General features: G+C 35.3%; 2 protein-coding genes across 6 annotated transcripts; one reads left to right on the top strand and one right to left on the bottom strand.

Annotated features, from left to right (window-relative positions):
• Positions 1–374: 374 nt before the first annotated feature.
• LOC100183507 (coiled-coil domain-containing protein 62) lies at positions 375–19,868 on the bottom strand. Of its 2 annotated transcripts, none has more exons than XM_002125582.5 (11): positions 19,720–19,868; positions 19,436–19,510; positions 18,863–19,052; positions 18,542–18,708; positions 18,122–18,223; positions 17,613–17,784; positions 17,030–17,131; positions 16,596–16,684; positions 16,211–16,311; positions 14,601–14,751; positions 375–1,017 (listed from the first exon to the last, which is right to left on the bottom strand). In XM_002125582.5, exons 1-11 carry the CDS (start codon positions 19,762–19,764, stop codon positions 877–879), a joined length of 1,335 nt encoding a protein of 444 aa, XP_002125618.1. In that variant the 5' UTR covers positions 19,765–19,868; the 3' UTR covers positions 375–876. The 2 variants fall into 2 exon arrangements, with proteins under 2 accessions (XP_002125618.1, XP_018666685.1); XM_018811140.2 differs by lacking the exon at positions 375–1,017 and adding an exon at positions 14,349–14,508.
• On the top strand, positions 935–14,709 carry LOC108951065 (transient receptor potential cation channel subfamily A member 1 homolog). 4 transcript variants are annotated; one of them, XM_026837512.1, is made up of 26 exons: positions 935–1,029; positions 1,446–1,587; positions 2,193–2,278; positions 2,643–2,871; positions 3,350–3,450; positions 3,852–3,953; positions 4,391–4,516; positions 4,944–5,136; positions 5,498–5,653; positions 6,307–6,511; positions 6,818–7,001; positions 7,402–7,599; positions 7,828–7,973; positions 8,973–9,141; positions 9,428–9,565; positions 9,839–10,036; positions 10,355–10,552; positions 10,790–10,963; positions 11,311–11,478; positions 11,709–11,843; positions 12,098–12,298; positions 12,478–12,603; positions 12,791–12,952; positions 13,320–13,499; positions 13,743–13,902; positions 14,621–14,709. In XM_026837512.1, exons 2-25 carry the CDS (start codon positions 1,503–1,505, stop codon positions 13,887–13,889), a joined length of 3,807 nt encoding a protein of 1,268 aa, XP_026693313.1. In that variant the 5' UTR covers positions 935–1,029; positions 1,446–1,502; the 3' UTR covers positions 13,890–13,902; positions 14,621–14,709. The 4 variants fall into 4 exon arrangements, with proteins under 4 accessions (XP_026693313.1, XP_026693317.1, XP_026693311.1 ...); XM_026837516.1 differs by lacking the exon at positions 14,621–14,709 and having other exon boundaries at positions 9,030–9,141; positions 13,743–14,080; XM_026837510.1 differs by lacking the exon at positions 14,621–14,709 and having other exon boundaries at positions 13,743–14,080.
• Positions 19,869–21,970: the final 2,102 nt, after the last annotated feature.

The following is a 21,970-nucleotide window of genomic DNA, read 5'->3' as shown; positions in this document are numbered from 1 at the left end:
CTTTCTATCGGCGCAACATAATCATTAAGTTTTTTAGCTTTCACAAGTGTAGGTGCGATGGATATAAAATCCAGCTAATAGGTTAACATTAGTGACGTGTATATTCATATGAACGAACGTTGCTTCGCGGTTCTAGCGTGGATGCGAAAAGCGCCGCAGCTGATTTTAACCAAGATATGTGCCCACCGCCAAAGCACTTGCAATAATTACAGCATTCCAACTGCTACGGAAACTTGCAAGGCAAGTGTGTATGAGGCCAACATGCCCGTTGTGCAACGATAGCTGTCTTTCATCCTACCTGTTTGGTGATTTGCTGGAGCATAGACAAGTGTTCAAAAAACAAAGGACAAATAGGCGAATTCGAACATAACAGGTAAAAAAACTAATTTATTTTCGAAAAACCAGAATATAAATTTGGCAAGCAGAAAATAACACAGTCAGTAACATAGAAAAAGTATTACTTAAGAAATGCAGAGATCATAAACTTAAAATGGTTCAAGATAGAATTTCAAGTGCATAAGAACTGAATGTTGAATGTTATTATGGAGGTAAAGACCATGTTTAAGGCACTTAGTATTAATGTAAACATTCAGTTATATTAATATATGAATTTCTAAACATAAATGTGAATAAAATCGTTATTACAGTTTGACAGATTGGCAAATTTTATTAAAAAAATTTACAGATTAGGAAGTTTTATGACCTAAATATCATTTGTTCAGTTTTGCCGAACAGTTGTATTTCATTTCAATAATTATCCCTTCTACAAACGTACAAGTTTATACCCAATTTCCGCAAAAATTTCAGCTAATTTTTTCCCTGATAAAGACGACCTAAATAGGACGTTAAAACGTCACTTAGCCAAAATCCAAGTATTTAATATCTTCGTTCTGTACTTCTGCTTCTATAGCTCGACCTGGGAGAAGGGGACAGCGCTGTTCGCTCGAGGTTGTGAACCATCTCACGAGACTCAGACAGCAGACGCTGTAACTTGCTTGTAGGAGAACTACCAGAGCTCTGTAAAAAAAGGTGATGTGAATGTAATATTCGAAATTGCAGTTCTGGTAAAAATAAACAGGGTTACCGGCTAGGCAGCAAGGCCAAAGTATTTTGTCTCTAAATGGCCGATAAACTGTTGATACAACAAGTATAAGTTTTTTCCATATAGAAATTTACAATACGAGCAATTTTAAGGGTTACATTAGGCTAGAAGCAACAGAAGCAGCATGTTATAAAGGTTGTTTAATGAATGTAGGTATACCAAGTCTTCCCTGACTTTTTCTTTTTTAACCTAAATTTAAAAAAAGGTAAAAAAAATTTAACCTAAATTTTTAAAAAAGGGTGAAAGATTTATTTTATTAAAAGTAATAAAATATAAATAAATTGTTTAAAGTCCACCAGATCACATATACCAGATATTAATGGAGTATATTTATTATTAATAGCAGGCATCTGGTTATTTGGGAATAATCTGTTTGTTGAGACAATAGTGATATTTGTTCATGTGTCCAAACAATCAATCACTGCCAGTCACTGTTTGTTTGGATTATTCACTCAACACACTTAAATGTAATGCATCGGGTTGGGGTAAGATGGTCCATGTATTTATTGTTGTTTTTTTTTGTCGAATTTAGTAAACAAAAAAATGTTTACGAAATTATATAAACTTATTCTCACCCCTCAAAAAGACCGTTGCTAATTGTTAAACCATGATCAGAAAAAATTATGTCCCATCGGTACCCGTAGTACTATACATTGTTTTGGGTATTTTGTTATATTTTTAATCATCAAAAATTCAGATATGTTATACACAGAAGCCAAAATTGATAAAAGACAATGCAGACCTATAAGTCACGGTTCCTTTCAGTAAAATATGATCGCAATCAAATAGTTAAAGTCAACGAAATAGAACTTTAATCTGTTGTCCCATTTGTTTGACTTACAGTTATGTGCGTTTTGTCAACAATTAACAAACAGATTGATGATTATTCTTCATAAATGAAATATTTATTCAGGGCTGAGCGATAAAGGGCTAAGCTATGTCTGCATTTGCACAGCCTGTTTGTTCAAAACCTTATTGTTAAATCGGTAAATGTGGGTAACGCTCATATAAGCAACAGTCGCTATACTGGACTGCTTAAGATTTTAGTAATTCCAAGCAAAAGTTAAAATGACATCGTTTTTAAAACCAGAACATTTAATATTGACCTTTGAACCCAAACATTGGAATGAAAGGACATTGGAAGAAACCAAGATAGAACATATCTCTCTACACCAGGTAAGTCTAATTTATGATGTGTATGATATAGGTAAAGAATACATTTATTTAACTGCGACATCACTGAAGATAGTTTTAGTTTGGGCTGGTTTGTTGGTATTGAAATGGTAATCTTTAATCAATTTATTCATAGAAAAATAGAAAATGGTAAAATGAAAATATATAAAAAACAGTAACTTTACCTATTAAAGTACTAGCAACAGTTTTATTGAAAATGATGACTGAAACTATGTTTTATAATCGACAATGTACTTTTAATATAAAACTAGTTTTTTAGATTAAACTGCAGCTACACAAATAGAAAAGGTATTCTAAAATCAGCTGTTATAATTTCTAAATAAACATAATCTTGTTAAAACAACAGGCAGTTAAGAATGAAAACCTGGCACTGCTTGAAACAGAGCTTAAGGTTCTACAGCAGTTTGGTCAAGGGAAGCTGGTGCCAAAGACAAAGTTCAAAAGAAAGATATTGGCTTTGAAAATTAACCGCAAGGACATACAAGGGTTGACTGCCCTTCATATTGCTGCACAGAAAGATAACACAAGGATGTGTCAACTATTGTATGATTATTCGAAAGTATCGGGAGAATCAGGTACATGATTATATGCTGTATGTATGTATCTATGTTTGCATCTACATGTGTATATATATAGCAGAGTAGGGAAAGATGGGACAACTTTTCATTCCATTTTCCCGTCCCACTTGGTAGTTAACAAAGAACACTCAAGGATTTATATAACCGTATCCTCACGGTTCCTATAGACCATTGTTAATTGTTTAAAACACGGTCAGGATATTTGGATATTATGTGCTAAAGATGTCCCATCTTCCCCCACTCTAATATATGTTATTTGTTAAGTACATATGTAACTATTTTATTTCTCTATATTTATTGCCAGTTTTTTGTCATCGATGCAATATTTTCTTGGGTTTAATACATTTTTTATCAAAGTGACAATCAATCAAAACTTGTATATTGAATCTTATAATGTACAGTCCGAAGCTGTTTACCTAAATTACAAAGTATGATATTGTTTTTCAGACATTAGTAAACCCCTATTATGTTTCAGCACCCCAACTTGATATATTTATAAAGGACAACAAAGGAGCAACAGCAATACATTACGCAGCACAAGGAAAGTTTAGGAATGATGATTCTAAGATAGAGATGGTAAGTTATACTGGTGGTGCCTTCTTCTAACAGCTGGTGCCTTTTTCTAACATTCTCTCCAATTGTATCGGTCTCTTTTATTGTGTATAAGAAAAACAAAAGTAACTTACTGTGTAAAATATCCACAATTGCACCAAAGGTATGTGGACTTATGATAAACATTACTGTATCATAATTAGTGCGTTGTTACTGTGAAAACTAAAATGGTATACCGTTAGCACCCAATTTCTTCTGTTCCCTATTTTAAACAATTAACAATATTCTTTTAGAGTCGTGAGACTATGGTTATATAATTCTGTAAATATTCTTTGTTTACTATGAAATGGGACAAGTAAGGAGAATGACAACTTGTCTCATCTTACCCCCATTATAATATTACTAATATCATAAATATTAATTAGGTTGAAAACGAAGAGTACGAACCACTGAAGAGTGTTTGTGTAAATGAAGAGACAAGTCTAAAGAAGTTGTTAACTTGGGGAAATGACAAAATGTTAACTGAGGTGAATTTCTTACACACTGCATTGAATTTAAAAACTTAGATATAATTATTGCTTTAACCCAGTGGTCACTAATAGGCTGTCCAAGTTGGCAAATTATTATCCATACATAAAAAAAAAACTGGTATGTGGTGTATGAAACAGAACAACCGTGTTAAAACGACTGTCGTTTTTGGGCCACGCGAGGATAAAGTAAGTTGCATTCATTTATTCATTCATATTGTAAATAATATAACATTCTTCAGTATAAAAATGTTGGCAAACAGTTGCTTATTCAAGAATTAACAAAGTCTATGAAATCTTAATTGTGCCAGAAAGTCAGTTCATGGCCAGCAGCTTTTGTTTCTATGATATATTTATGAAATATTTATTGGCGGCAATTTTTTAAGTGAATTCACTTAATTTCTACATTAGGTTAAAGAATGTGTGATACTCGACAGGTAAAAGATGACAACGGTATGACTCCTTTACACTGGGCAGCAAAACACAACAATATTTGTGCTGCTGTGCAACTTGTGACACATTTTCTGAAACGAAACCAGTGCGAGACCAGTTTTATAACAAAGGTAACTCATGACTTGCATAGCACTCAGTTCTTGTGATACTGAATTTATGCCTGTCGAGAGTTTTGTTAAAGTTAAGTATTTGTCTATTTGATATTCTATATGGGTGAGGTCCTACTGCAAGCCACATCAGAAGCCAAGGATTTATATTTATCCTATGTGTTTAGTATTCTGTCTATGTTGTTGAGGTCCTACCTTATGCCACCAAAAGAATTTTATATTAGATATGTTAAAGTTTTGTCCTGACTATTAATATAGTTCAAGTCCTACTGCAAGTCACATAATCTGTAATTTTACATTATCTTCATAAAAGTAATGTTTTAGCGTTTAAAATACCAGATGTCCTAGTTGTTCTGTAGCCAGGCATGCTATGGGATATATTTTTAGGCCTAGGTTGTCCCATTACCCACATTGATGTTATGTCTTATAGTGTGGACCTAAAGCAGCACCTTCAAAAGCAGCACAACTGATTGACCACCAGGATAATTATGGGAGAACCGCTTTACTTATATGTGCGGCCCATGATAAGAAAGATACGGCTAAATTACTGGTGAAGTCTAATGCTGATATGAAAATAAAGGATGGTCATGGGTGGACTGCATTGCATTATGCAGCTTCTGAAGGTAACTGTTGTATTGGTAGTAATGTATTATTGTGTGTGCAGTTTTGCCAAGCTTATTTCATGATCAATGAATTGTTAAACTTGTTTTATTCCACCGTGGCTGGGGTGGACACACTTCGCCAACTTGCGTGTTACCACATATGTAACTTTGTGGGTGTGCTCTCTGTATAACTGACATTTCAAACAACTCATCAGTGACAACTAATTTATATTCTCTGTAAATCATATTATAATAAACCAATAACCAATAAACCAAATAACAAGCTAAGAAATAAATTGCATTTACATCTAACCGAAGCCAGCTAACTAAATAATTTATCTATGAACAAACAAAATGCTATCCATAGACTTCTACACCACAGGTAACAGTTATGTGTGTCGGTTGATTCTACAACAAGCAAAAGACACACAACTTCTTCATGAACTTCAACACATGGTGGATGGAATGAATAACACTCCACTTCACGTGGCTTGTGAGAAGGGGAACTTAGAAGCAGTTGAATTACTCTTGGAATATGGTGAAAATAAATTATTGTTTTGTTCTGCTACTTTTGAATTATTTTTAAAATCAAGATTTGATGTAAATTTAAACAGAAGCTGTATGGTTTCTGTTGAAGCTGTATTACTCATTAGTCTTAATGTAATATTGTTTGCACCATAGTCTGTTGATATGTGTTCGATATTAGTCTTGAAGTATAGTCTGTTGCATCATAACCAGTTGGTATGTGTTCAATACACAATGCTGCCACTATTGTGGGCATGTATATTAAAGAGAAGGCAGTTAGTAACATAATCAACAGTGAGCTTTATGATGTAACAATTACAATGCTGTTGAAATAAACTATATATTTACTGCTATTTTAAGAAGAGAGTGACAAGGCTATTTTTCGGCAAAATATAAATTTGTTGAGAATATTATTACATTATTAGAGAACTTGATTTTTCTCTCTTTGCTAGTTTAATGGTATTTGTGCTATTCTATAATTATCTTACAACAATGTATATCCTTAGCTGATACACTTATACGGTAATTGTTCCAACCCAAGCATCACCAATGGATTGTCCAGTAACTGGAAAACAAGCACAAGACGTATAAATCAGAACACCTATGTTTTAACCTCACATCCCAGCCATTCCAGTATAAAAATGTAACTAATGTTCATTTATTCAGATGTGGGTGGCAACCTCCTATCCAAGGAAAACCAGAAAGGAAACACTCCTCTTATATTAGCAGCTTCAATTGGGGGATTGGACATCATTAAGTTACTTTTAAAGGGGAATGTTGATGTTAACCATAAGAATAACGAAGGGAAAACAGCTCTACATTTTGCAGCAAGGTTCAACCATACTGATGTCCTTCAGTATTTAGTATCAAGGTAAGAATTGGATGATTTCTATTATAGCAGTAATTTGCTGCACAACTGTTTCAGTAACGTAAGTTTTAACTGAAAAAATGTCCGTGTTGTTCAGGATTTCTGACACTATTGTCTGTGTTATTTCATTCATTATTTCAAATTTGAAGTAATTTGCTACCCAGCTGTTCTTTTAATGTAAGTATTACTGGAAAAATGTCTCTATTGTCATGTGTGTGTGTGTGTTGATTCATTCGGCGACTTTTGGTTATGGTTGATTTCTTATGTTCTTAAATAGCCTAAACCTTTTTTCAACTTTATTTTTGACAGAGGAGCAAATCCAAGAGCAGAAGATGGTAGCAGGATTATTCCTATAGTGTTGGCTGCCCACTATGGTAGCATTGAAGCACTTTACTACTTGCTGGAAAATCATGGATATTGCCAGTTTGAGGATCATATGCATAAGACTTGTTTACATTGGGCAGTGGAAGCTAATAGACTTGAAGTGGCCAAGGTGAGGTTTAGGGATCATTTAAAATACATTAACCATTTCGCATTAGTGCTCAAAGTAAGCATATGGACAAATATGTATTTAAACTTATGTTCTGATTTTATCTATTAAAACCTCCATTTGATGGAATTATAGTTTTGTCCGACACCCTTCAAAGTGGTAAGTGCGTCTAGTTCTATAGAAACTGGTTCAAGAATGGATGCTAAGCGTATGTGTTCTTGACAACCCTAAAATAATCAGACACAAACACACAAAGTTTTTTGTAGTATTTAAGTGACATACATCTTTAAACAAAAACAGTTGTGTTACTGTCACTGTTCCCGCTACTCAAGGAGAAATAAGATACATTTTTTTCCTTTATTTTTAATATGCAGAGTATTAAGCAGACAATTTGTGTTTCCAGGTTTTGATCTGCCACAAACTTAGTAGTTCGTCTGTAGGCCTGAAAGATCCACAAGGCAACACTGCCCTCCATATTGCATCCACACTTGGGTATCATCATGTTGTTCGACTACTTCTGGGAAAGTTTGATAAAAAATGGAAGAAATGTGACAGAGGGAAACTGCCAATCCATCTGGCTGCACAGAATGGGCACACAGAGGTTTGTATTTAACTAGGGTTCTAACTGAATGCTCTAGATTCAAGGATAAATGTAACTATGTAAGATCGTACAGTCAAAAGTCAGCTGAAAACAATTGGTATAACCAAGCTAGAAATCTACTCCATTTTATAGCCCACCCCATACTTGTTATCGACTACTATGTTTGTGCTTGTCAATATCTGCCAAAGTACAAACACACATACATTCAAAGTACATGGTTGACCACAGGTTATCAAGATCATACTGGACTTCGACCCTGGCCAAATATGTTCAAGGGATAAGGAGGGTAATACACCGCTGATAAATGCTGCTTTGAATGGAAAAGAAGATGCTGCATTTTGTTTGGTTGAACAACGAGCCAATCTTGATCAACAGTAAGTATTATGATGTCCGGCGTCGTGGCTCAGTGGTTTAGGCGTCTGCATCGAGAACCGAAGGGCCCCGGTTCGATGCTCGACGGCGGTACTAACACTGATCGGCGTATGTGTCCTTGGGCAAGACACTTAACGGACATTGCTCCAACCCAGCGGTCACTTATGGGTTGTCCAAATTACAGTCATACACAGGAAAAAACAAACAATTACCCACAAATTTGCATATATGTGGTGACTCGCTGCCCAGACGAGGATAAACCTTCTGTGGAAGTGCGTCCGGTTGTGACGTTGTGAGTACGAGTGTAGTTCTCGAATGATGTTCGCGAATCGTGTGAGAACGAGTTCGCAGAAATAGTCCGCAGATGGAGTCCTATATATACGGGTCAAGAATCGGGACAAAAAAACGGAACTTGGTCGAACCGGAGAACGAGTTCGCAGAAATAGTCCGCAGATGGAGTCCTACGGGTCAAGAATCGGGACAAAAAACGGGACTTGGTCGGAACGGAGAACGAGTTCGCAGAAATAGTCTGCAGATGGAGTCCTATATATACGGGTCAAGAATCGGGACAAAAAACGGGACTTGATCGGAACACTGGAGTCGGAACATGATAACAAGAACTTCACTACCGCGAGCACGTCACTTCCGGACGTACAAGGGTGTTGGGGTAATGGACCAAGTCTGGCCTAAATCCCAGGTCCTCACAGACCTCACCCATACAGAATAGAATAGAAAGTATTATGATGTAACAATTATAACATAAACAACCCATATCTTCATATATCTACCAACGAACCAACTTTGATCAACAGTAAACTACTAAGCTTTATGATGTAACAATTACAGCACTGTTGAAATAAACTATATATTTACTGCTATTGCAAAAAGAAATTGACAGGCTATTTTTCAAAAAGATATAAATTTGTTGACAGGACTTCATTTAACAACGATTGTTTAACATTACAAATAGCCAAATCCTTTATTAGATTGAATATTCACAGGGGGCCTCTATTCCTTCAACAACAAAACTCAAAATACAAAATAACTTTTTGTTTCAGCAACAGCAAGCAGTTAACAGCTTTAAGTTGTTGTGCGATGAATGACTACACGAAAACAGCTTTACATTTGTTGAAGGCTGGTGCTAGTACTGCAGTTCAGAACAGCAATGGGGTAAGAATGAAAACCTTGTAATAAATGCTACTTTATGACAAATGTCTTGAATTTGCCGCTAAACAATCAACACTTATACTATAAATTTTAAGGTCATCACAACTGTGGGTTTTGTTATTGAAGTATTATATAACATATCAAACTTTCATGCAAACTGTAAAAGCCAGTAACTTCTGATCATTGACATTTAGGTACCACTGCCACTAAGTTTTCTGGTAAAATTGAGGAGTTGAGAATGGTGTATGGAACCTTGAACTGATAATAAGTTAGCAATTCCTTTATTCAGGCAACACCACTCCACATTGCATGTATGGAAGGTAGTGCGAGTATGGTGAAGCTTCTGTTGAAATACGATGCAAGTGTAACGGCAAGAGATGGGAAAGGATACAACCCTCTTGATCTTGCTATAAAGTATAGACATAAGGTAAGTGGTAATTAAAAAAAATAATAAAAAATCCCCCACAATAATTCATAATCTGGCATCAAGGGTATGAAACAGAACACCCGTATTATAACGACTGTCGTTTTCTTGGCCACCCCAGAATAAAGCAAGTTACATTCATTCATTCATTTAACTGCAGTATATAGTTTGGTAATATACTGGGTGTAGGGTTAATGAGTCAACTCTGGCTCAAATCGACTATAGGATCTTACCTCCTTGCCTATTTCCAATATAAAGAAATATACTTCTAACTAGGCTTGTGCAAAAGAGATAATTCAGAGTTCAAAATGGAAAGCAGCGTTAAGGAACATGACTGTCATCAATGAGAAAACTGGTTTGATAAGCACTCCACTGAGAGAAATGATCAAGAGCATGCCGGACACTGCTGATCTTGTGTTCAACAGATGTACTGTGGTGTCTACTGATTATGATCCTGAGGATGATGAATTCTGGGTAGGATGAGGGTCTAGTGTTGTTTTGTGTATATCAATGGTCATAAGCATGAGGTGAATGAATGCATCACGTGTGTTTGGTGTGTAAGAAGAGACTCATGTTATACCTTGACAGTCAGCATTAGGTGTATGAATACACCATGTTTGTTTGGTGTATAACAAGACATCCATGTCATAACTTGACAGCAAGCATGAGTTGTATAAATGCATCACGTGTGTCTGGTGTATAAGACCCCCATGTTATAACTTGACATCAAGCAGGTAAATTCACATCTCATTATTGTATCATGATATAAATTCATATCACATTATTGCACAGGTTGAGTTTAACTTTGAGTTCTTGGATGACATGTACACAAGTGCATCATGGAAGCAATTACATGAAGCAGCTGGTGAAATGGGGTTGATGGTGGATACTCCACATTGCTTTAATGAAGATAGATCAATGGAGAAAAGCTGTTCTAGTTATTCAGATACAAGTCATGTGTTAAGGGACAACCATCCACTTGCCTTAATTGTAAGTAGTTCATGTTTTTGGTAAGTTTCAATACAGACGTGACATATGTACGATAGGATTTCATTTCAAACCTTCGGTTTAAAATCTAAAAACATCTTCATTGAGAAGTTAAAATTAGCTTCATGTTTTTGTGCACAACTTAACATATTGCTGCTTATGGTAAATTGGTTATAGCATAAATCAGCCAAACAGAACTTGGAGACTTTACAATCTTAATCTTTTCTTTGTTTTTATCAGGTTAACCACAACAGTTCACAACTTTTACACCACCCCTTGGTTCTGGACCTTCTCAGTTACAAATGGTCAAGATACGGAAGAAACATCTACTACGCACTGCTCCTGGTCTACTTTGTCTTTCTGTCTGCACTCTCTGCATATCTACTGTCAATACCACCACCATATGGAGTAGTGGTAAGTATATAAGGTTGACAATAGTTTGTAAAAGGTGTTGTGAGAATTTGAAATTTATCCAATATTGTATAATACTGAAACTCAATATTTTCTACGAAAATTGACCCTTTGCAAGAGAAACAGATACTGTAATATAGTTTTAGCTATTTAAAATCATTTCTCCTAAAGTTGTTATAAACCAAAGTTTAAGTTTCTTTGGCCAATGCATTTTATGATTGCTTGAAAGTTTGGACAATCAACAAACATTGGAACTTAATACAGCATGTAGTACAACACACAAGAGTTTCCCACTTCAACTCATTTACCATCCTATGAGCTTTTTCTCAGATAAAATAACTTTTCCTCAGATAAAAGGAAATGGTTCAAATGTTTGCTTTGAATTGAAAGATGGTGCAAATGCTTACTGGAAGAGAGAGGATTGCACTTGTTGTCAGTATGGGTCAAGAGGGGACGTGTTTAACACAGCATTAAGTTCTGTGGTTCTTGTTGTAGCAAGTCTCAGTCTTTTAAAGGAGGTAATTGCTTTGCATTTATGCAGCTTCGTAGGGAGTACAGAGTGTTTCATGGAGAGAACACAATGTTTCTTATGTTGGTTCAAAGACATAGAGGAAATCTGAGGCCATATATTTTTTCCGCTATTTCTTATTAATCACCACAGTGTGCAATGTTAAGATCAACACGGTATTTTTCAAAATACATATAATTAGCTCAATATAAATTGGAAAACATTTGGAACTTTCTTCAGGTTTTTCAAGCTTGGAAATCCAAGCTGGCGTACTTCCTATCTTTTGATAACTACATGGAAGTTGCTTCTTATTCTTTGGCAATCACAGCTGTTCTGGATTGGTCAGAACAAACCAAGTTAACAGGAATAAAAGAGGTGAGAGTTTTTCTTTGTATGCAACCTTGGATATTTAACTAAATGTACATTCTCTCTGTTTGGTGTAAACCTGTTTAAAATAATGCTATGAAAGTAAAGATGTTCTGTCATGTAACAGATGTTGAGAGATCAAGGTTTTGCATGAAATCAAGTCTTCTAAATTAACACCAATGTCTTTGATTACAGCAACAAATGAAATCCTTTTTATTAAATTTCTTGTGATTAACTATTGAATTTGTTCTTTGCATTAACAGGATTGGCAGTGGCAACTTGCAGCCATCTGCATGTTGACATCTTGGCTTACTCTTGCTTTGTTCTTACGGAAGCTACCTACGCTTGGAATTTATGTGATTATGATTCTCGACATTGTGAAAACTTTCGCAAAGTTTTTTGCCACCTTCCTTCTTTTCATCATTGCATTTGCGTATTTCTTTTACATGCTGCTTCAAAATCAGGCAAGTACAATTTATATGCTGTATTGTGCATCGTTATTAAGCTTGAAAGACCAATTTGTTGTGGTAGCTTTAGGTAAACCATCTCTTAATCTGTGAACTCTTTACTAATAAACCATTTGGAATCTCAAGACTAATATTATATAACAAGTCTTTACAAAAAAACATTCCAATGTTCACAGGCAGAGTTTAACACATGGTGGGGATCTCTTATCAAAACAACTGTGATGATGATTGGTGAAATGGACTTCAGCACAATCTTCTACTCAGATCAAGATGAATGCAGTGCCAGCAACTCCACAACTTGTGTAAGTTGTAATGCCAAGCAGAACTTGGGCTAGGATGGGCTAAAGTAGACTTGAAGTTCAGATTCCGTAGTATGTCTTACCAATTTAATATTTATATCACTTGTACTAGCGTGGTAGGGCATTTTTAGAATGTAAGGTTATCAATTTTATTGGAATATTTCAAAACCACAACCTTTCCAATGTGCAGTACTCGAAGACAGCTTTATTCTACCCTGAACTAACCTACAGTATATTTGCTTTCTTCCTTGTATTGATGCCCATCATTGTAATGAACCTGTTGGTTGGGTTGGCAGTTGATGATATTAAAAGTGTTCAGAATCAAGCTAATGATGCAAAGATGGGAATGCAGGTAGTTGCCTTACATGTTTAGTGGTTAACATGAAGTAAACATAGGATAAAGTTGGTTGTGAACTAGTTCAACATTGCAGTGATAACAGTTTCTTCTAGTTTTGTAGCATGTAGACTGCTGTTTGCTGGTAATTTTTTTGATTTGTCTAGCAAGAAACTATTTTTACAGTACTAAACGAATGCTTTAAGGCGTACCAAAGTATATCTTGATTGAGTTTTTAATAAAGGGCTTACTTACAGTTTGATTGCATTTTAAAATACCAACTGAAAAGAATTTTTTAATTTTGATAAATTAATAAGTTTACCTGTGTAACAATTTATAATAAAACTACCCAAAAGTTGATTAAGTATTTTACATTCCAATACAGATCCAGCTTGCGCTAGAGGTTGAGTTCATGTTACCACAAGCTCTGCAGAAGCATTTTGTGGTTGGTGTTCATAGAATTTATCCAAACAAAATCCACAAGCAATCTACTATCAAGAAGTTTCTGTTCAACGACAAAGTAGTGACGGCTGTTTTGACAAACAAGTGGCTGTCACAGCTACATGTAAGAACAAATTTGTGTCACACTGGTTGCATAAGTGTCGAGCACGTTCCATTTACACAAAATATATGAAATCTGTTTGTTTTATATTCTATACCTTACACATATAAAATAGAACACTCTTTTTAAAATGAATTGCTGGTAATTATGGCCTGTCCAACTTGGGTATAACAAAAGTTACGTTTTTCCAGAAGAGCTATCTATTAAAATATGCTGAGATAGTAATATACAATACTGAACTAACAGGACCAAGAAGAGAGCAGGATTGAGATGAAATCAAAAGTTGCCAAACAAAGTGAATCAGTAAAACGCAAGATTAAGAAGCTCATGAAACAATGTGAGGAACTGAACGAAAACATCAGAATGTTGGCAAGAGAGAGTTTACAGGAGTAACAAAGATTGAAATGTATGAATATATAGGTCTGTTAAAGTTATACACACATTTTTCTTTGAGTTTGGGCCCCTATTTTTAACATGTATGAACGTATATTCAATAACTTAATTAATTCAAGCAATATCCAAAAATTTTTTTACTTACCTCATTCTAAATAATTGCCAAATAAAGACTACAATTACATGTCAAAGAAAAAAGTTCAAGTTGTTAAACTGTAAGATCAAGGGCAGTTGTGGTGGTTCAGGACTTTTGGATAGGCTATACTCTATTAATTAACAGAGGGCAGCGGTCTTGAATAAAACAGTCCAAGATTCCTTCTATTGAGTTTAAGACCCTCCATTAGGACTATGATTCATGACTGTCAGTTTAGACAATCAAAATCTTTTTTTATGACCACATAACCCTTAATCTACATTCAACTTACTGCCATGCCCCTATTATCTGCTACTGCTAGTTTGTTTGCAATGTTTACAAAAATATGTTTGCTCAATGGGGACTATAGCAGTGGAGACTATAACCCTAAAAAGGCATACCAACAAAGGAGAATTCTCTTTATATGAATGGATGCTCAAACGTGATCTATGGGTATCACCAAAGTTTTAAAAATCAAAACAGTTTCTGAAAAAAGGGAAAGCCAGGTTTATATACAAATGCAATATACAAATTTTGTTTTTTGTTGGTATGCTGCTTATTACATTCATTCAACTTACTTCCATTCCATTTACTTGAGGTCTTGGACTTCTCTTATGTTGATTGAACATTGAAAGTGGATCGACCTCGGAAGATCTTTGGGCTTCTTCCAGTAAATCATTTGTAGTTTGGCTTGAGCATTCAACAGCATCCAAATCAAGTGCATGATGGCTGTGATTTATTGTGTTAATGGAAGTAATTTAAATAAACCTACAAGTCACCTCATGTATGGGTCAAACTTTTATAAATATGTGGGCTATGAAGCTATGTTGCATTTATAAAAGTATAGTTTAGTGAAATTGTTACCTCAGGTATGGGTCAAACTTTTATAAATATGTGGGCTATGAAGCTATGTTGCATTTATAAAAGTATAGTTTAGTGAAATTGTTACCTCAGGTATGGGTCAAACTCTTATAAATATGTGGGCTATGAAGCTATGTTGCATTTCTAAAAGTAGAGTTTAGTGAAATTGACTAAAAGTTCTTACTACCTGGCTAATTGCAATAATCTTTACTTGAACATTCTAAACAATCAATACACATACTCTAGCCTTTATAGATAATATGTATTCAACCATAGAACAATATTCGTCTACTTGAGGGTGGTAGTGTTTAGTATATTAATTAGGTTGTATAAGGTTGAACTCGGTGCTAAACTTTTAAAAAAGGTTTTATGTTTTCAACTATTGTTCTTTACTTTTCTGATATAATTAAATTAAAGGACTACTTTTAGGGTAATAGGGATCTCTGACCTAAATTCTACACATCACCCATATACAATAGTTAGAACTACCTTAAAAATTTTATCATCTTCTTATTTGCCTTTTTCTGTATTTTCATTCCACTTGGAAATGGTGTTTCACTTTCTTTCTCTATCTTTCCTTGCCCAGTGTTGCCGGAAACACTGGGAGCTGATTCAATTTCTGTTGTAATATCCAATGGGCAAGAAGTAATGTCTGTTTCTGTCATTTCTGTTACAGCTACTGTTGATATATTAGAGTCGCATCTATATAACAATGTTATCTCATTTTTGTGGCCGTTTTTTGATGACTGTAGAACTTTTTGTTTTATTCTTGAATCTATCTTACGAAACTGAACAGAATCCTGGTCATACTCTGCTTTTAATATCAAAGCGAGTCTTTCTGAACAGCTGAGTCTAACTGCTGACTTTACTTTCTCAACACTTGTGGATTTTTGAACAGCTGACTTTACTTTTTCAACACTTGTGCATTTCTGAACTGATTCATCTTGCTCTGAATCGCTAGAACTGGTAACTACTTCTGCTCGAGGTATCTGGGTAAAACTTAAGCTATTTTCAATGTTATGTTTCAGTTGTTTTATCTCTTCTTTGATTTGTTCCAAGCAATCCACAGCCTCTGACTTCCCATCACTAATTGTCTCTGATGAAATTTCACTTTGGTTTTGAACACTGGGTTTTGACTCCACATTTCCCCTTTGCACACTTCCTGAGCTAAAGCGCATACAGTGTATGGTGCAGGGTAGAAAATACACTTAAGCCATAGTGCTACACAACGTTTGTGGCAGGGTAGAAAATATATGCAAGCCATACCATGCAGGGTAGAAAATACTTCTACAGTGCAGGGTAGAAAATACATGCAACCCAAACTTACCTTAGGTCATTCAAACGGTCTTCCTGCTTTGATAACATTTCCTGAGAAGTTTCTAAGTTAGACTGCAGTACAGAAAGTTCTTGTTGTTGTCGTTCATACAACTGAAATACATTAAGATACTACAGTTTAAACACCAGGTGCAATACAAGATGTATTATAACATCACAAGACGTTTGCTATAGTAAGCCACTGAGTTGCCATTCCACACAAGTATAAACATTTTAAAGAATCTGAATATATCTTAAGATTTTATTCAAATCAAAATTTTTGTGCCATTTCGCAAGAGTTTGTCACAGGTATATGGCTCCTATTCAACTGATTAGCAAGGACATTTACATGGCAGATTATTATCAAAAGAACAGAATTTAAAGCAAATGAAACTAACTTGTCTTAATGCAGCGAGCTCAACGTTTGTTCTTTCCTGTTTCGACTTCTGAAGTTCAATAAATTCTTCTTTCCTTCGAATTTGTTCCTCTGTAAAATAAACTGTAGATAAGAGGGATGGCATGATGGGAGAAATCTTGGGTCTATTCTATTTAACAGGGTGATGTCCTACAGTGTGGCGTATTACCGAACCAGGATTTGGGCAAAATCGTCCCATTACTAAAACTATGGGACAAATCTTTGGTCACTAAGAGCAAATGAACTTCTTCAGATCTTTGGTCACTAATAAACTCAATACAAATAAAAAATTTCCACCTTTAATTCATGCATTTGCAGAGAAATACTATAATGCCAACTCTGGTCCACATGACATTCTGTAGAACCTCACCCATATAGAATAATCCCAATGTCATATACACACAACGATAAACCTACCACTTGCATATAGGTCCCTTTTTAAATTCTGGACCTCTTCGCGTAGCATCGTTAGTTCTTGTCGAGCCGATATCAAATCTCCCGTCTTTGTTGCCATTTCAGCTGCAAAAAAATAAACATCTTTAATTAAAATAATAATATGGTGCTATGAAAACGTAACCAACAAAAATCAAGTCCAACCACTAGTTATTAATTGAGAAATATATTTCGCCTAAAGGGCATCGTTAGTCTCTTATTCAAATAGAATCTATTTGGGCGGATATATATTTCTCAATTAATAACTAGTGGTTGGACTTGATTTTTGTTGGTTACGTTTTCTTAGAACCAGATTATTACTGTATTTTACTATACAAGAATCGTTCAACTATATGAACATCAGATCAGGGTCAGATTCGCGGATTTTAATATATGTCTTCAATTCAAACACGCAAAACAATCGATCATAATAACATAGCCTGAGCAAGAAGAGAAATACAATTTTTCTAAATAATAGCAGACTTCCTTACACTGAGTCAAAAAGTATAATAATAGCATTGTTATTAATACAATAGGTATTGAACAATTACAACTACAAGTCCCTTACCTATGGTTTTATCCAGTTCTGTTCTGCTCTGTTTATATCTTGCTTTCTGTTGTTCTAAATCAACATGAGCGGCTGCAGCGCTTTTCCTACATTCGTGCAGTTCAACTTCAACTCTTCGTAGTTTTGATTTCATTTCACGGATCTCGCTTTCAGCTTCAACTAAATCACCGTCCTGTAATGCAGGGAATGTTTCGGGGTAGTGGAATAATCCTTGCATCAATCGGAGGAAAACCTCACTCACAGGGAAATTAAATATTAGGTTGTTTAATATTAAAGTTGAATTTGCTATGAGGCATGCCGGGCACCTGGATTTTTTCCCCAGCAATGGATGTAAAAATTAAAATTCTGTTAAAAAACGCCTTGACCTTAAAATTCGTTGCTAAATTTTTTTGACTTTGAAACTAAGGGGGGGACTTTGTAGGTTTTGTAAACAGGGGCCAAACTGTTTAGGAACCTCTGCCATGCATATAGCACACGCTGTGAAGGTGTGATCTGTCACCTATACTTACTTTAAGTTGTAATTGTGTGAAAAATTCTTGCTCTTTTGCTTCCAATCTCCCAATTTTAGAAGAAATATCGGACAGGGACGTATTCAACGCATCATTCATGTTCTAAAATAAACACAAACTTTATTAATCCAGTAAAAATCAATAATCATGTAAGCCAAAAATACATAGACAACTTGACAATTAAAAGCTACCAAATTCAACATTACCTATAATAGTAAGATACACAAAATGTAAAACAAAATTCACCTAATTGGTTGTAATGTTTATTGATTTACATATTGCAAAAAAAATACAGGGTACCCCCTATAAGGCCTTAAATGGTTCAAGTTGAACCTTGTACCCAGTAATTTTCTGTTGTCCATCCATTTGTAAGCCACACAAATGAAACTATAAACAATAAACACATAGCAGACTCTGCACCTCTAAGTCCCTCTTTTCTGCAGATGTCGATTCAATTTCATGTTGAGCTTCCGCTAGTTTTTGTTTGGTCGTATCAATTATTGAATCTTTGGTTTTCTGCCGGGAATCAGAAATTTTTAAACGTTGAATCAAAAGTCGAAGTTGTTCATTGCGCTTCCGGATTTCAACTGAAAATAGAATTAGAATGTTAAAAAGTTGTTAAGTCTCCTATTCAAATTAATTGTATAATAAAATTAGAGCAGGTAGGAATGTAATATTATGATCATAAACAACCAATTGGTTGGCTCTTTATTGGGAAAAACTTGATTAAAGTCATTCTACCCTCAAGCCTCTCGTTCCTGTGTTCAAGTTCCACAACACGGCGTCGGTCACGCTCCCACGCTGAAAGTTGTTGCTGGTGAGCGGCAACCATTTCGTTCAGCTCTTTATCTCTGTCTTTTAACTCGCCTATTAATAGTTGCAACTCCTTTCTTTGCTTTAGTATCGTCTCGCTTTCCAAATCAGACATTTGCTGAAAAAACAAAATGGTAAAATTTGATCCATTGATGATAAACTGTCTAGTTAAACTTGAAAGCCCAACAATGCTTCCAAATAAAAAAGTTTACCTATTGAATGAATGAATGAATGTAACTTACTTTGTCCTTGGTGGCCGGAAAACGACAGTCGTTATCACACGGGTTTAACACCTCGTGCCAGCTTACGAGTTACCATGTATGTTACTTTGTGAGTGATTTGAGCAAATGAAAAAACTTACAACGTGCTGCTCTTGCTACAAAAGGTAATGTAACGTAATGTATGAATTGGCTCTATGATTTTAAAGTACATACCAGTATGGGAAGCATGAACATACTGTTTGTCTATGTGGTTATATGATTTACTGTATAAATGTATTACCAATGGTTCTTCAGAAACGTTATGTTTGCCATCATCAATATAACTTCTATCTGCTGCATAAGAACCACTGCTTCCCTGGGTAAAATATAGGGAAACATTTTAAACCATTTAGGATTTGTATATGTAGAAACACATTTACATGAAACAGAAGCTACCAAGAGAAAAAAGGTATATAAGTATTTTAATAGTTAGGCATAGTAAGCACTTGATGCAAATATATAATACATAAGACGTACCAGCTACTACTATCACAAATACTCAATTAAAACTTAGTAAACAAATACCTGAGAATATTTAGGTGAACTATGGAACCGTGGGTGCATTTTCATAAAGACGTTGGATCCGTACGGCAATGTAAACGAAATATATTGATGTAAACCCTCTAACTAATATAAATCGAATTCTATCTACTATGTAACCATTCCCTGTATGCGTAACAATATGATCGTAATTCTAGCGTAACACCAGCCGAATGGTTAAGTACACTTCAATTAACTCGTAGTACCGGTTAAGCACTTGAATATTTACCGCTTAAACTACTTTACACAGCGTAAAACTTCAACAAAAGTCTGCCCACGCTTAAACACGCATGCGCTGTTGTTTTACGACGCTATATACATGAACTCGTCTGTATTTTCCTCGATTACAGGTGTAAGCGTGTTTTGTAAGCTTGTGGTATTATAAATAAACCAACCCAAGCGCCGTAACCTAACAACAAACATACCAATGTAACTAAACAAAAGCCCCGAGCAGTAACGCCACTTCTTGTGGTAATTTAATCTTATTGACATACGCTAATTGATTTTCCCGCCAAACGAAACATGAGAGAATTAAGTTTACTATTCGCGTCACGTGTGATATTTCTTGGCGAAGGCCTTTGCATGATAAGCGGTTAAAGCACGCGGACAAGCGACACATGTAATGCTAATACTTCCAAGTTAGGCTAATTACCAAGTATTTAGGCCCGTTTCGTGTTGTTGGCGTTCGGTTGAACCCGGCGGATTTATTGTCAACACCCGTCAAAGTTTGACTGCTGCAAATGATTGAATGTAAAACAACGTTCGTATCATATCGTTTGAAAAACAGGTACCGCTTTTATTGTTGCTCATTTCCTGCATACATTTTCTGCTACCGCCGATTCGCTGCTACACCTGTAAGTTCTGCACCGTTTTTAAAGAACTATCGGCAAAGAGCAAATGTGCGTCCAAAGGTTCGCTTTCCCAAATCGCTACATAAACGAGTCACCTCAAAGATGAACTAGTAATACTGGTATTGAAGCAATGCTTGCACGTTATATCTTAGCATACCGAAGAAGACTGTAACTACGATCCACGTATGTTCGTTTAATAATGCCTCGCACAAAAGAACCTTTAACACGAAAAAACAAAAAAACATATTTGGTTTAGTACATTAGTTGAATAATTTAATTGTAAATTGAATAAATGCAGAAGGTGGAAACTTATCCACAACCTTATAAAAGACACCAGTGTCTTTTCAGTAATTAGTTGTAAAACGAGCAAGATATTTATTTATTTAGGGAATTTCCCATCGCGTCAGATATTTCGTTTCTTCAGCCCGATGCACACATACACCCTTGCGGGTGCCGTAAGGTGTCTACGGCGCGGCTTGCGGCCAAACTTTCGGCGGTTGATGCACACTGCGACGGTTGTGCGGTCTGTACGGTGATGTGCGGCTGCAACGAGTTGGTCTTGCGTCGTCTGCGACAAAGTAGAAAATTTTCTACTTTGCCGCATAGCCGTGAACGGCACGAAGTAGAATAATTTGATATAAAATAAGTTAAATCAGAGTTAAAATGAGTTAAATAACATCTTCGTGCATTATTTCGTTTGATGTGACAGTTTTGACAAATTACTAGGTTTTGGCGTTAGAAATGTTTGTTTGAAAGCAATAAGGCTTCCATGTGTACGACACAGCAGTGGAATACTGCTATGCTGGTCAAATTATCAAGACCTTTTTTCTGCATTTTTCTATGTTCTCAGTAGCAGGCATTAAATTATGATAGCCCTATAGCAGGTATTACATTATTGTAGGCCTATCCAAAGTGACAATTGTATTGCTGCAATGGATGAAGTTTGCTTTGAAACTTTGCTTAATCTGCATTCCACAATTGAAGCATATGTTCTATATGAAAGTTTATCAGGGATTGAAAGGTATAGTACAGTGATAAAGTTAGAAATCCTTACACATATGGTATTTGAGTATTACATTTGAGTAAATTAGTAGTATAGTGATAAAGTGAGAGTATACTATATCTTATTTGAATATTTATTAAGCTATTGTTTTAATGTTCAGAAATGTTTGGGTGCATGAAATGCTAAAAGAAAGAGACAGCAAATCAGAATTTATCCTGGCTGAGCAACTTCTTGGAGTTGGAGACCCAGACAAATGTCACCAATATTTTAGAATGAGTAAAGAAAAATTCTATACATTGCTGAAGGCTATTGAGCCCCAAAATACAAAAATAGACACTCCTTGGAGGAAAGCAATTTCTCCACAACGTCGCCTGATTTGACC

This window comes from Ciona intestinalis, chromosome 1 (assembly GCF_000224145.3).
Source record: "Ciona intestinalis chromosome 1, KH, whole genome shotgun sequence".
Lineage (NCBI taxonomy): Eukaryota > Metazoa > Chordata > Ascidiacea > Phlebobranchia > Cionidae > Ciona > Ciona intestinalis.
Note: the sequence above shows the minus strand (reverse complement) of the source record. Positions and strands in the feature narration are given on the sequence as shown.